The 15,429-nt window shown below is 41.0% G+C and overlaps 1 protein-coding gene across 1 annotated transcript in view; it reads left to right on the top strand.

Annotated features, from left to right (window-relative positions):
• COL22A1 (collagen type XXII alpha 1 chain) overlaps positions 1-15,429 on the top strand; it is a 221,114-nt gene that overhangs the window by 86,373 nt on the left and 119,312 nt on the right. The window contains exons 6-10 of the mRNA XM_027684548.1: positions 6,087-6,210; positions 8,209-8,484; positions 9,568-9,648; positions 10,260-10,373; positions 10,829-10,873. Coding sequence (XP_027540349.1) covers positions 6,087-6,210; positions 8,209-8,484; positions 9,568-9,648; positions 10,260-10,373; positions 10,829-10,873 — 640 coding nt within the window. The remainder of the gene's footprint in view (positions 1-6,086; positions 6,211-8,208; positions 8,485-9,567; positions 9,649-10,259; positions 10,374-10,828; positions 10,874-15,429) is intronic.

The following is a 15,429-nucleotide window of genomic DNA, read 5'->3' as shown; positions in this document are numbered from 1 at the left end:
CACAAGAGGCCAGTTCCTGGTAGATGTTGTTACCAGTTAGCTAATATGGGTTTTGGCCTTGTAAAAGAATGAGCAATTTTTAATCCTGTGTCAATGTGGATTCAGTCCTCGGAGCCTCTTATGACCCAAGGCTGCCAGTTTTGTCATAGTCTATCACAACAGTTTCTCTTCAGGTTGTAACTTGAGCCCTGCTAACATTAGTCTTGAAAAGAGTGAGTGCATAATTTCACTGAGTAGCCATGAGCCATAGATAGTATTGTCATCATTAACGTTTTTGCAGTAAATTTATCTGTGCTGGTTTGAACTTTAGCTTAAAAAATCAGTAGTAATTCTTTGCCTTCTTATGGAGGAGGGCAGTTATTTTTTATTCTGTTTTTAGCTTTTTTTACTCATCTCACTGCATATTTCAATATAAGGCCCGGGACTTATATTTTCTTGATTTCATAATATTTTTTTTCATCCTGGAGTCAACCTGGATTGATTTGCTCTTTTCCCCTCCTCCTCTTTCTCCATATAAACACACAGTTAAAAAAAAAAAAGTAAAAATATGATATACTGAAAGGAAAACTGTTTACTCCAAAGTCCATAAATGATATCAAGTCTAAGGGTAAGTAGACTCATGATCTGTGATCTGATTCTACTCAACTAGTCTGTGTATAGGTAGAAATAAACCTATTTCACTTGTCTCGCAGCAATCTCTTGGTTCTGGGTGATACTGTGACAAGTAGGACTAGTGCAATCCCTGGAGTATAAGTAGGGACTATCAAGTATGAGTTGATAATCTTCATATCAGGCAACTCAGTCACCACCACTGTGATGTGATGTCTAATCCTAGTTTCCATAATTCAGCAGATAGAAATGGAGTGAATGAAAGTTTGAAGAGCTGTGAAGCAAGTCTAATAGTGAGAAATTCAAGAAGTGCAGTGCAGACAAGTAAAATTAAGAAGCAGTTAACAACTGAAGTGATTGTTCTCTGTAAGAACCTCTGGGAAATCAAAGTTTAGTAAAGGGTCTTTGGCTAAGGAGAGTGGTAGACTGAAAGTCCGTGGGTACTTGTTAATGGCATCAAAAAGCAGCAGGAAAGAAAGACCCACTTTTCATGATGAATGTAATTAACTACTGAAAAAAGTTATCACAGATTACAGAGAGTCATCCATTTGAATTTCTTTTTCAAATTAAGGGTTGAAGCACTTTGTTGTTGTTTCTATTGTTGTTTTCCCAGAAAGACTGAGGGAGTGAAGCCAGACCAATCAGCTATGACGGCTTTCCGTCTGCTCAGATTACACCCATTTATTTGTTGTTGCTGTTGTCTTTAAAACAAGTAGAATATTTTATTGCCCAGGACAATAAGAAGTAAAACATCCTTAATTAGTAGATTGAAATGACTAAGCTCCCTTTTGAATGATTCCGAAACACGGAATTAAAGAAAGACTTTTATGTTTTTGGCCTTTTGTGTTGTAACTTCCACACTCCTCTTGTTTGGGAATGAACCCAAATGGATATAACACCATGGAAGGTGTTTGCATATTTAGTTCCTTTTAGCCTTTGTATGCCAGGACTCTGAGATGCTGCATATAGGGTCATTGCTTACAGAAAATAAAATCTTGTAAAGCTGCACAAAACCGATAACTGGAATAATAAACCAAACAAAAACATCTGTCCTATTTCGCAGATAACCTCGAGCAATGTTTAGCAACCAGTAACAACATCTCATAATTAGATACAAAATCATTAACTGAGTAATATATGTAATTCACTTTATTATCTGCTTAAAGGATTTGTATCTTTTTATATAAGCAACAGTATTCTACAAAGTGCCAACTTAGCTGTCTGGGAAATGTGCCTACTCATCTTCCAATCTGTAACCTAAAACTATGAACTTCTTCCTCTTTGTGGTGAGGCATCATCTGTGAGCAGGCAAATACAACAGACAGGAGCTTGGATGCAGTCAATGACCTGATCACTGAGGAACTCACAGGTCTCTGTAGCTGGCTGAGGGCTGGTCCTGAAATCTGGCTGGTACTTCTCCCCACTCCTCATGTAGCTGGGACTGTCCTACTGTTTGTTCACAGCTCCTCAGAGGATCTTCTGGCCAAAATTGTGCCCCAGATGTATGGTTTTGAGTGCTCAGGCTTGTTTCTCATTACTGTTGTCTTGTCTAATGCCAAGATTTTGTCTCACTGTCTTGTTCTGTGTCTCTGAGTCCTGACTCCAGGGCCTTCCTCCTGGACATGTCCATCACTCAGTTTTCTCTTGCCTGCTCTGCTCCAGCCTGACTTGATCATGATCTTGGCTATCTTGGCTACCACCTCACATAACTACCTGATTCTTGGCCAAGCTTCTAGTCATGATCTGTTTGTTCTTTATATTGGTGCATTGTTGCCTTCCCTGGTTTCTGAGTCTTGGGCATGTACACTTTGATGTGTTTTTCTGGAGCCTCTGTTTCCTGACATCAGCTTTGACTTCAGTCACCTGCCTTAGGTTTCTCCATGAGCCTGTGCCCTGGTCTCATCATCTGTCTCCTTCCCAGAGAAGAAATTGTCCAAAAAGCTACAGGAGCCTCCTACACAGAACAAGAAACCTGCTGGAAGCTTCCTTGTTCCTTACTTCTTCCCAAACATATATTTCCTATGAGGAACAGCAGAGACAACTCAGATTGTTCAGCCTAGAGGAGAGAAAGCTCAGGGAGGGAGAACCTTATCCATGTGTTTAGATACCTGATAGAGAAGAAGCAAAGAAGATGGAGCCAGGATCTCCTTAGTCACATTCATTGGCAGAACAAGAAAGAATGGGAATAAATTAAATCCATGAATTCTAAACACAAGAAAAACCTTCTTTAGCATAGATGATCTCAAGAGGTCCTTCATTATCTCCTATTTCCAACAAGGTAAAGGAGATTAGGCATGACTGAGGTGGAATAACTGAAGGCTTTTTTGGTCTTTTAGAGAGTAAAAGACTGAAGGGAGAGTTGAGAAACATATAACACATTGCAGCAAAGAGAGGAGAAAAAGTTGTTCACATGGCTCCTGTGGAAAAAAAGTTGTTTTGGGAAAATTAAACTATAGCAAGTGAGATTTAGGATAGGTTTGGGGTTTTTTTGGTCTTTTGTTTTTGGTTTTTTGCTTTTTTTCAGCATATAGGACAGTGAAAGACAGGAAGAAATTACCTAGAGAGGTTGTATCTATTCCTTCACTGAGGTTTCTGAGGTAGAAGCCAGAAAGATGTCTGCCAAGGATGTATGGGTGAGGTTGATTGTGTTGTGAAAATCCTGCTCGTTATTAAAATTTTTTCTTTGTAGAAGTTGTGATTCAACTGACCTTGTAGTTGAGTTAATTGACTCTTAGACTAACCTGCAGCATTGGGGTATTTTTTTGTCTTGGAGTTTTATGAGGGCCTCTTCTGCAATCTATCCTGTTGTCAGAATTATAGACCAAGGAGCTGGCAAAGTGCTCCCTGTAGGTAGCAGGCATCCAGCAAAGCTCTGTAGTAAGGATCATCAGTTCAAATCAGCCTTGTGTGAAAGAAGAAAATAAAATATTTCTGGGGACAGCAATGCCTGCCCTTGGATCCCTAACTAAAGCTGAACTTCTAGATGGAGATCATTTTTTAGTGAGGAAATAAGTGAACACTCCTAAACAAAGTTTTTATTATATATGTAGCAATGCATCTCTGTAATAGAAGTAGGGACCAACAGCTTCAGAAAAAGCTTTTATTACATCTTCAGAGCAATGAGAGTGTCTTCAGATTTGCTTGTGGCATGAAATCTTTTTCTGTTTGGAACTTGCAGCCAGTTCCTCGGCCGCTTTAAAAATCAGTTGAGGGTGGCAGGTAATAGGTCATTATAGTTTTCTGTCGGTTTAAATCTACCTGATGGGCTGTTTGTCAGCCCTGTGTGATGAGGTGTGGCCAGACTCACAGGGATATTTAGGTACCTAACTCCCAGTTATTTCTGTGGGCACTAAGCATTTAGCATCTGAAAACCCTTTCTGAAATTAAGCTTGCATAATGGTGTTCCTGTTCCCAGCTCAGAGATGTCCAGAATCATAAAATCATTAAGGTTGGAAAAGACCTGTAAGATCATTGAATACAACTGTTATCCTACACTGCCATTTTCACTGCTAAACCATGTCCCCAAGTGCCATATCCACACTTTTTTTTGAGCATTTTCAGGGATGGTGAATCCACCACTTCCCTGGGCAGCCCGTTCCAATGCCTGACCATCTTTTTGGTAAATAATTTTTTCTTAATATCTAGTCTATGATGATCCTCTTTCCAGATCCTACTTCGATTCACCTCCAGATGCTCCTTCTGGCCCTTCCTGTAGATGGGTATCACATTTGCTAACCTCCTGTCAACTTGGACCTCCTTGGTAAAATAACCAATATCAGGAAATAAGACAGCCTTGTCTGCTCTTCTAAGGGAAGGATTTTATAAAGGAGCTATTGGGACTCTGGTTCAGTTTTCTTTGGGAAGAAGTTGGAAGAGTTCAGAGAGTGCTTTTTTCCCCAGCAGGAAAAACCAGCTTATAATGGTGCACATCCTGCATGGGCACTTTATACAGCAAAAACCAGAGCAATGGATGAAGCCACAGTGTTCTGAATTTATAACTTGACTAAAAAGATAGGGAATGCAAAGCACAGATTAAAATATGATCTAGTATTTTGGCATTAGGAAAGACCGACTCTCAACCTTTGCTGTAATTGCAAAACAGACTATTCTGGAAATTTTGAGGACTTTTTGCTTTTAACATAATTAAGGCCTCTAGTTTTATGTGCCTTTGAGTGTGCCAGTTTCTGCATAGTGATGGATTATGTCACCTATTCGTTAAGAGAATCTGTCTTCATAGTTTGCTCTTCATTAATTGCTGCTGTTGTGTTTTGTTTTCTAATGAGTGCTTATGCCTGACTGCTCAGATGTGCCAAAGCAAAGACATGATATTTAGGAAGGGTTTATTTAGGAATGATCAGAGAAGCAGGCTGGCTTGGGCATGAAGAACCATGTTAACTGGGACTCTTCAGGTGAGAAAAGAGATGGCTTAGAGGCATTATAAACAAAGTCTGAAAAATCATGAATGCTATAAAAAATAAAACAAGAAGAGGTTCATTGTGTTGTCCCTGATAAGATCTGAGTTAGGTCCTGAATAAACAGGAGGAGGCTCCTTATACAGTGGGTAGCAGAGTGTGATTCCTTGCCAAAGGATGTTGTGAATGTCATAAGTTTACCTGAGTTCAAGGGGAAGATGCAGAAGTCCATATAAAATAAATCCACAGAAAGTTATTAATATAGAAATTGCATTTGTCTCTGAGTTTGACTCCCAGATCCCTAAGACTGGGGGTCGGAGAGAGATATGTTTGTTCTATTAATTCCTGTTCTTAGGCATCCAGTAATGGTTAGTGACAAAAAAAAAAAAGATGATTTAGTAATACTAACTGTATTAGTAATCCCTTCTGCCCAGCCCTGCATCCCCATGTTATGATATGTTTTTATGCTGGAGTAAAGTCAAAAAGTGTTTGATTTGGTTATGGTGTCTTACTAAGTAAATTTCTGGCTAATGTGTTTGCAATGTTTGATTTGAGAAGGTTCTCCTGTTCTCACAGGCCATCAGCCAAGGAACATCTTCTTGGAAAGACATCAGGCGTAGTGCCTGTTTTGGGGCAAATATTACAATGTTTATTACTATAACTCTGTACTTTTATAGAGGTTTTCAGGTGTTCCTGCCCATTCTCAGAAGTCACAGGTCTCCAGCACACTTGGAGAAGAACAAAATTATTTACAGATTGTGTGAACAGAAGCATCAAGTGAAAAACAACCTTTTTAACATGATGGATACTTGACTGCAGATTTTCACTATTTCTTATCCAATTTGAGAGCTTCTCCATTGGAATTAAAAAGGGCTCCACAAGGACAGAATCGCCTGGAGGGCACAAGCTCATGTTTGTCTCTCTGCAGGCCTCCAAATAAAGCAGATTTTGTAGGAACTATAATGATACTTTAGGGAACTGTTACTGGGACATGGAGGAGTTTTAGAAGTTTTGCTCTTCACTGCTGAACCTGATACAATGTTCTCTTTCCCCTCCCCATGCCAGGGATGTATTTCCACAAGGTCTGCCTGATGAATATGCCTTTGTAACTACCTTCAAATTCCGAAAGGCTTCCAGGAAAGAAGACTGGTATATTTGGCAGATTATTGACAAGTACGGCATACCACAGGTAAGAGGCCCTTTTGCAGCCAGCAGGAACAGCCTTCTTTCTCTATTTTTGTTGCCATGAACCAGTTTTCTTGCTTTAACCTCCCACTCCTTTTTCCTTGCAGACTGGTAAAAATCCCTTTACCTGTTTTTCAGTGCATTTTGCTGAAAATCTTTTACCTTTAATTCAACCCTGGAGGAAGGTTTGCATAGACCATGGTTTTTATTAGTATGAAAATAAATGTGTCAGTTTGAAAGAGGGGCAAAAAATACCATCCTTGCTCTTGAAACTACTGTTGAGTTTTTAGTAGTTTTGTTCAGGTAGTTTTGTTTAGGGACATTATTTTCCCTGTTTGGAAAGCTATTGTCACACAGAGCACTGAGTTATGTCAGGTTTTTGCACAGGGTTCTTCTAGGTGTCATGCAAAGTTTTATGAGTTCCTGCTTTTGGTGTGGATGTAACACTTATTATAACTCCATAACCCTAAGTCCTGGCTGCTGCATGATATGATATAATATTTTTTCTTGAAGTACTCTCATGTTCTCAGAAGAAAAGTGCTGTAAGAGTGTACTAAAGGGCTGTCTGCCCTTACACAGCATGTTCTTAACAGCTTGATAGAGTTTAGGTGTTTGAGTGTGCTTGAGGAGGGAGTGGTTTGGATGGGCTGTATGTTTTTCTGATCAGCAACAAATATGGTGCAGCACCAAATATGATGCTGATGGCATTACTCATGACTCTAAACTGGAGTGTCAGCATGGGCTCACATAGCTAAGTAATTCAGTATTATTGCTTTGGGACTGATATTCAAAAGGATTTTGGGAACTCTCAGTGAAAGATAGATACAGTTGGAAGCGTTAGCTAACTGGGTTTGAGGCAATGGTAAAAGGGTGAGATGACAATTATTATTCATTTGTTAAATGAAATGTGTTTTACTGTGTTACCTGCATTGTTATTTGCTGCAGGGTGAGAATGCATGTATCACGCAGTATTTCCTGGAAGAACTTGAAAACTTGAACTGTTTAGGTGTGAAGAAAAAAAAACACTCAATATTTCCAGTAATAATGTCAAAGTGCCCTTAAATGTGGTACCAGAAGTGCCTTAGAGCCTCGTGAGCCCTGTTTCATGTAAAGTCAGTCCTGCTTTGGCCAGTCCATTGCACACCTGCACAGCTTACAGATGTAGACACTTCTGAGCCAACGCTGATCTGAGCTGGCATTCCCAGCCAGCACAGATCTCAGCTGCATGGAGAAGTTGGGTCAGATCTGGGGTCAGAAGTGGGCTACTTACATCACACACAGCTCAGTGCCAGTGTGGTCCAAACTCCTTCCAGCTCTGCAGCTTGCAAACTCACCGTTTGCTCCCCTGGCTCTGCCTGCTCCATTGCCTGCTGCTTGCTGGTTACTGCCTGACTTTGGTAAAACAAGAAACCACTTTGTAAATCTACTAAAAGTATCATGTCTTCAAAAGCCAATTTTTGCCTGCTCTGTAGCTTGGAAGACAAGGGATGGGGTGTAGCTGTAGTTTTCTGTTCAAAACATCTGAAATAACGTGTGGGCAGTGCTACAGATCAGCAGAGTGGTTTCATACCAGGCAATGAAGCATTTGTCTGTGTCTCAAGGGACAGCTGAGGACATGTGATGGGAGTAAAGAGCACAGAGACTGCTAGGAAGTAGTGGAGCAGTGCACAGGATAGAGGGATCCAAACTAGGTTCAGATTTGTCTCTCTACCTTTGGGGAGATGCCCCTGATGTGTTACCACCCAACCACGCCCAAGCATTGCCTGGCTTTAGGTGGTCATGGATCTGCACTAAAACCTGTGCAGCCACATCTTATTTACTAGCACAGGTGTGGGCTCCCTGTCCATATCTCTCACAAAACTCTGTCCAAGTTCTTTGCTTGGGCTTCTCACCACAGGCTGTACCATCCCTGGATTTGTGGTGTCGGTGGTGATGGAAAGCAGTCAGGAGGAAGGAGAAGACTTTGTTCTTCCTTAGAAAAATTCCTTCTGTTTCCGTGCAGGTCTCGATCCGCCTGGATGGAGAGAACAAAGCTCTGGAGTACAACGCTGTGGGGCTCACCAAGGACGCCGTCAGGGTGGTCTTCAGAAACACACGAGTCAGTGACCTGTTCGACCGCAACTGGCACAAAATTGCCCTCAGCATCCAGTCGAAGGCTGTCTCGCTTTACATAGACTGCAAACTGGTGCAGGTGCTGCCTATTGAAGACAGGGAAAACATTGACATTCAAGGAAAGACTGTGATTGGCAAACGCTTGTATGACAGTGTCCCCATTGATGTGAGTACTGCTCTTCCCGATTAGCGCTGGGGTAATGTTCAGGATTGGGTTTGCAGCACATGAATGGGGTTTTGGGGATTATGTTGTAATTGACCCTTTTCCTGATGCAGCATTGCTGAAATGTTACCAGTATTACATAGGTAAGACAGGTTGGCATCTTATCATGCTTGCTGTCTTTTTATGTGAGACTGACAGTGTCTCCATAATAGGGATTAAAAATGAGAAATTTCATCTTTCTTCTGCAAGTGAAATAGCTTAGGTGCAGTATTGGAGAATTTCCTGAACTCTCAAGGAATTTCCTGATTACACGGAACATGCTGCAGTTAAAAGCAGAGACAAAATAACACACAAATATCATTGAACTGGGTGCTGAACTCTATGTAAAGGCCTTTTGTTGTCTGATCTTGGCATTATGAATGTTTCCACCCATGATAGGAAGAGATGGGAGGGGAAAGGAAGCTTGTTAACTCCGGAGAGTCATGGTACGTTCTCAGTTCCTCGGATATTAAATGACTCTTCGTACAATTGAAGTTGAGACCTGCAGGTTGGACCTGATTGTCCAGCAGCAGTGTTAACCTGGTATAATTTATGTGTGATCATTTGGTGTTTGAGACTTGTATAATCTTTCTATCTGTGCAAAATGGATGCCACATGCATATTAAATGTGCATATTAAACATAATTTCTCATGCAGGGGTAAACGGTCAGAAGATGCCAGGCACAGCAGGAGAAAAACAAACCTTGTGTCTAGACAAAATTCTAGGAGGGACAGAGGTGTCCAGGATATGTCTTCTCAGACAGAAATTTGGCCAGAACATGGGGATTAGCATGAATACCTCCACCAGAATTTTAATAGGTATATTCAGGGTCTCATTAGTTCAGCTCTCTTGGACCATGCTGAGATATTGGTCCATTATTGACAGGTAGAGCTCAAGACTGACTACAGGATCCATGGAATCACTCTGAAGTTAGCACCATCTGGATTTTGTTTGTATTTGCCTGCTCTGTTTGTATCCAAGCAAAAGGACATGCGGTCTTTAATAATTCAGTGTGTCTGAGACTGTTGCCTCGCTTTGTTTTCCAGTTTGATCTTCAGCGGATGGTTATTTACTGTGATTCCCGGCATGCTGAGCTGGAGACGTGCTGCGACATTCCCTCTGGACCGGTAAGCTCCTTTTTGTCATTTATTCATTTTCACATGAACACTCTTCACTGAAATCTCTTAACATAAATCAGGAAATGTATGGCAGTATGGGATTATAATTTTTTTAATGAGGGTGAATGAAACCTAACTGTGTAATTGGTAATGTAGCAGAACCAGAGGAGGACCACTGCAGACGGATGAGTATGAGGAATTTGAAGTTTCCAAGTTCCTCTTTCCTTGTCAAACTGTCAGGGGAAACAAAACCCTGAAGTGATGATGGAACAACAGAAATGCAGCATGAAATATTCAGCGTGTTTCCCACTGGTTTTATTTGGGAACAGATAAAAACAGCACCAGTTGCTGCCTATTTTCCTGTGCCCAACTCTTACTAGAAACTTCCACCCTCCTTTCAACTCTTCTCCCCTCAATCTTGGTTTAAGAGATTCATTGTTCGTTTTGCCACATTTTTCCCTGTTGCTTGGATGAATGGCTTTTGTGGGATTTCATTCCTCCTGAGGACTCATTTGGCTGTGTGTTATACAGTAGTGCCTGTGGAGTTTCTCTAAAGAGCATGGAAGGGGAAACTTTCCAGCATCAAAGGCTTTGTCATGACCTTGGGTGTTTGGGTGCAGTGCCAGGTCACGGTCCTGACGGAAGCACCTCCCCTGGAAGTGAAGCCCACTGTTGGCAGTGAGCAAGTTGGCCACCTCAAGACATTCAACTGCTCCTGTCTTGCTGGACAGAAGGTGAGTGTTGAGACAAGAATGTTTCATTTGGGACGTCTGTAGAAGTAATGGAACTTTTCCCATGTGTTTTCTCCTTACATAATTCAGTGATTTTGACCCTGCTGCTAGTCCTGGTAACAGCATTGAAAACAAAGTGGTTATTTTTATTCAGCCAAGTTAGGTGCATCCTTCTTCAAAAAAAAAAAAAAATAAACCAAACCAGATTCTGGAGGTAAATGTAGCCACATTGAAAAAAATCTCATAGCTTTTGGTGTGCTTGCTTGTGCTGGCTGTGACTAGGACCTCTGAGAAGCCAGTTCCATTGTCACTGCTCCTGAGGGCATGTCAGCTTTGTTCTCTTCTCCGCTTAAACCTAAAAACATTTTTGTTGTCCTCAGTAGTTGCAGGATCATGCCCCTTGCTTGGTTATATAATGAGAAGATCGATGTGATTAATCATGTTTCTTTTTGTCTTAGGGGGAGAGGGGTCTAATTGGCCCTGAAGGTCCTAAAGGTCAAAAGGTCAGTAATATGTGTTAGTCCATATGTTTAATAAAATCAACAACAATGAAACAGTTTCAGAGTAAGCTGAGGAGTTAAAGATTTTGAGAATTGAGAGTCAGTTTAGCATATGACTAAGTTCAGACAGTTTTGGATGAGCCTGAGGCAGAACAGGAGGCTCTGACTATCTTGTATCTTTGTTCTACACTTGCATTTAGATGTTTCTGTTGCTGCTTTATGTCATTCTTAGAGTAAATGTCTTGCACAATGCTTTCCTGTAGCTTTTAAACTGGTTTATTGCAAGTTACTGTTATTCTCTACTAGGTCATGCACAGCTTCCGTGGTAAGTCACCTGGAAAATGACGAGCTGCTTCTGTGCTGTGCCTTGCTCAGCAGTACTATATATCCATAAGTTGGGTAGCAGCCTTCCAGTCACACTCTACAAAATTTCCTGAAACTAACAGCAAAAGATTAGTCACAATCTGTTATCCTTATGAAGATTGTCTGAGTCATGATGTTAAATATAGGCCATTTCCCTCAGCACTCTTCTTCCTAGATAACAGGGTAGGAGAGTGGTTGTGATGTCTGCTTCAAGTTTCACAGTGCAGCCTTTATATTACCCTGCATGTTCTGCAAGTTTCTTTGATATACATGTGCATTCAGCATAAACACATTTTTCTTCTGTGCTTGGTTACAAATAGAGCTGTGAGGCAATAGACTCTAAGGGAGCACAGGTACTGGAAGAAAACAGAGATTCATACACTGATGAAGAGGTGAAAGCTGGTGGTGGTGGTTCCCAGCTTTCCATCTGTGTGATGGAAAAGATTTTTGGGAACAAGTTGTATTCAAAACTGTTTGCATCTGAATCACTTCTACAAATTCAGTCACTGAGTTTATACTTGTTGGGTGAATAATTGAATTGCAGCTCACCGGAGTCACTCCGTTATTATGAAACACTGTGAGAGGGGAAAGGGGAAATCTCTGGGTCTTGGAAGGTCAGACATCCTCAAAAATGTATTGTCTTTTAGCAAAACTGGGCCTGCTGTCTGCAGGGACGAGTTCTGGAGATAAGGAGATGCGTTTTGGAGTATGTTTTCTGCTGCAATGAAAGAACATGGACTCATTAGTACTCAGATGTGCCTGACTGAATGTGCAGAAAACAGTTCCTTGTGCTTCCACGAATATAAATAGCAGCTTTCTATTTTAATCTGTGACAGCTTAAATAATGATGGGCTGTTTTGAAGAATGGCAGAGCCATGACTGTCGTGAGGAGGTTGCAGAAGGACAATAACAATAATAATAAAAGGGCCCTGCAGCAACATCTCGTTGTCTTTCACCACTTTGACAAGGTCTATACACCGGTCAGGGTGTCTGCCCTGTGTAACGTGGCACGTTGCTGGTGTGCAGGAGGCACTAGTGGAATACAAAAGGGTGTTTATATAAGCACAGCATCAGCAGATTTTCTGTTACAGACCCCAAAAGGGCTGGCCCACTCCTGTAGGTGTGTGGCTGGAGAGATCTAGAGATGTGTGTGACTTTCCCCTGACTGTAGTAATTTGAGACTTGTACATAGACAAGGCAGGACTGTGTCACAGTCTCAAGGACCTGGGGATGATGCCATTTAAATCCAGGATCTGACAACAATTTGGTACAAATGTGATATTTCTGACAAATTACTTGGCTTCTGTATCTGCTAAATAAGGCAATTAATAGATTTTGCACCTGACTTGCAAAGACATTGTGATTAAATAACATATACTTCCCTTGACAGGAGTTCTTACATCACTTTTACCAAGGACCAGCTTGTCATAGTCCTTACTCTGTGTTCAAGAACGAATTTTGCTCTCCTCGTCTCTCTCTGCAGCATTACTGAGCTACCCAGGCTAAAATCCTGGCCATGGGGAGGAAATTCAATGCTATTTGCAACTCCCCAACATTACCACCTGGTATTTATGAAAGAAAGGCTAAGGGCCCACAAAAATATGAGTGGCTTCTGCATTACGGAGTTGTACATGTCCATAATATGTTTTAGGATCATTCAACTTGGCTCCTCATTTCTATGGTGCAAGGGGTGTGTTTTAAAGCTTTGTTTTTGGGTAATGAAAGGGGTGTAAAGCTTTCCTAAGGTAACAAATATAAAAGATTTCCATTTTTATTTGAATCCAAGAACAGAGGCTTTAAGAAACACTAAAAAAAATTAAAATAATAAGATCTCTACTATACTCTTAGGCTTGATTAAATAGGCAGTGAGCATAGCATAAGAGAAGACCGAAGACCAAACATTGATTAAAGAGAGAGATTGGAGTAAACAAATAAATAAGAAAAGAAATTATCAGGAAAAAATGGAGACAGAACAACATCAGACCTCTGAGACAAAATTCCTAATTTTCTCTATAGACATCATCACTACTGAGCATCTCTTATTTGGGATGAGTTGCAATGCTGAAATCTACCTCCAAATAACTGGGGCCCAAGGGATATTTAGGTAGGTTCTAAGTATTTCAGCATTATCCAAAAACATTTTACAGGCTGATATTAAGAAATGTCCTGTGAGAGACTATATATGGCCATATAAGTAATCCAGCAAAGCAGCTGGTTCAGCTGTATCAGGAAAATGGCCCACAGCTTGTGGTAGTCACCTGAGAAATTAGTCCCAGGAGATACCAATAGGGAGAGGGATCAGTGCTAAAAAACCCCTTTACTCCAGTACAGTGATCTCTGGAGAGGCTTACAAAGTCAAGAGGATCATAAGGCTCCTTCTCTAAGCTGTGAGAGTTTTGGGGTTTGGTTTGTTTTGTTTTCCCCAGATCAGCAGTAGCTGGTGCGGTTTCTACTCTTGTGATGGTTTCAGTCTAGGCCTTCCTAGAGACCAGCTTGTAATCAGGAAGGAACTAGGAAGGTGAACACAGAAGTATTCCATGCTATTCCTTTACGTAACATGGGGTATAAATAAGGCGTAGATAAGAGAGCTCGCTCTCTTCCTTTCTGGCGAGGTTTGAGAACAGTAGATCCATATATGGTCCTGCTTATCTGAAGTTGAGGCCTGTATCGACTGCTGTTGTCTGCCACGTGTGAGGGGAGAGTGCTGGGCCGCGTCCAGCCATCCTGCTTCTCTTAAGGGAAGTGGTGAGATTTTGCCAGTTCTTTAGTTTGCTGGTTACCGGGTTTTTAGATCGCGTAGACCTTGTTTTGTTTTTGTCCCTTTTCGTCCTATTTTGTCCTTTTTTTCCCCTTCTTCCTTCCCCTCTTCCCTTCAGGAAGCTATTTAGGGTTTCTGGGGTTATAGGTATATATATAATATTCTCACTGTATATATCTGTTTTATATGTAAAATATATATTTTGCTATAGCTTTGGTTGCTTGGGTTCTTTTTTTTCTTCCCTCTCTGGGAAGCAGACCCTGTTGTCAAGTTTCGGAGACTTGGCAGGAAGCCAGTTTGAAACTTGCACAACTCTGTATCCAAAAAAAAAGAAATAATAGTCATGTGTTTCTCTCCGTTTTCTTTAAGAAAAGGTCATTTTGACAGTCTTTTAAGTAAAATGAATGTGGCTGCCATCTATTTGAGTTAAAAATGGAGAGACTTGTGTTCAGGCTCTGCTATCCTGAGCTCCCTTAGCATATTGCTTCTTTTAGAGGAGGAGGTTTGGGCAGGCTTTTCTTACAATGTCATCTGTCCAGAGGAAATATTCAAAGTTTATAACCAGTGTGGGAAGATAATGAGTTTCCAATACTCTCTGAGTCTTCAAAGGCAGGGCAAAACGGGAGAGCTCACAGTTATTTTAAAAAGTGGGAAAAGTCCCTGGGAGTTGATCACCTCTGCCTCAATCACCCATGCTGCCAAACTCAGGGGAGACAGAGATGACATGCCTTGGAAGGAGATAAGGTAAAGGATGGTGTAGGGGAAGAGTTAGGCATTGGCCAATATGCCTGAAGCTGGGTGCTGTTGGTAAATTTTAGAGGCTAATGACAGCCCAGTCTAATTTATTTTCCTTCCACACTCCCTCTGCATGCTGTGTTGTTTGCAGGCAACCAGGATGGCTGGTTGGAGCACTGGGCTGATGGTCAACAGGCTTCTTCTCTCTTCCAGAGCTCCTATTGATCTGATTTTAGAAAAAAATCTGTTCTCTGTGAGACGTGTTTTTGTCCACATAGAAATGACAATGCTTACCTGTACTTGAAAAGCTTGTGAAGTCCAGTGTATTAGACATCCTCTGACAGGATGTATTTTTCCTCCAGATTGGGAAGGTTTTGTACTTTTGTGACTTAAAAGAGATGGTTGCATAAAAACTTTTATAAATCTTACCACAGCCTCCCTAATTGACTGTGCAATTGCTATTGCATATATGCCACTTGCTCTGTGAGTTTTCTTTCTTTTGGCAAAAAAAACAGAACAGAAAGGTTAAAGAAAGAAATTTTCCTGAGCTTTCAAAAGTTTTAAAAAACTTTTCTCTGTTTTCTTCACCTGGGGAAAAGTATGATCCTGACAAATGTTTCCAGTGTCTCATGTCTAGTTTGGAGACTGCAGAGCAGTAGATGAAAATGATTTGCAGGTGTTTCTCTGCACTTGCTGGTTTTGG

Source organism: Neopelma chrysocephalum, unplaced genomic scaffold (assembly GCF_003984885.1).
Source record: "Neopelma chrysocephalum unplaced genomic scaffold, ASM398488v2 Primary Assembly neopelma1_66, whole genome shotgun sequence".
Taxonomy (NCBI): domain Eukaryota; kingdom Metazoa; phylum Chordata; class Aves; order Passeriformes; family Pipridae; genus Neopelma; species Neopelma chrysocephalum.
This window is presented reverse-complemented; position numbering and strand designations above follow the sequence as displayed.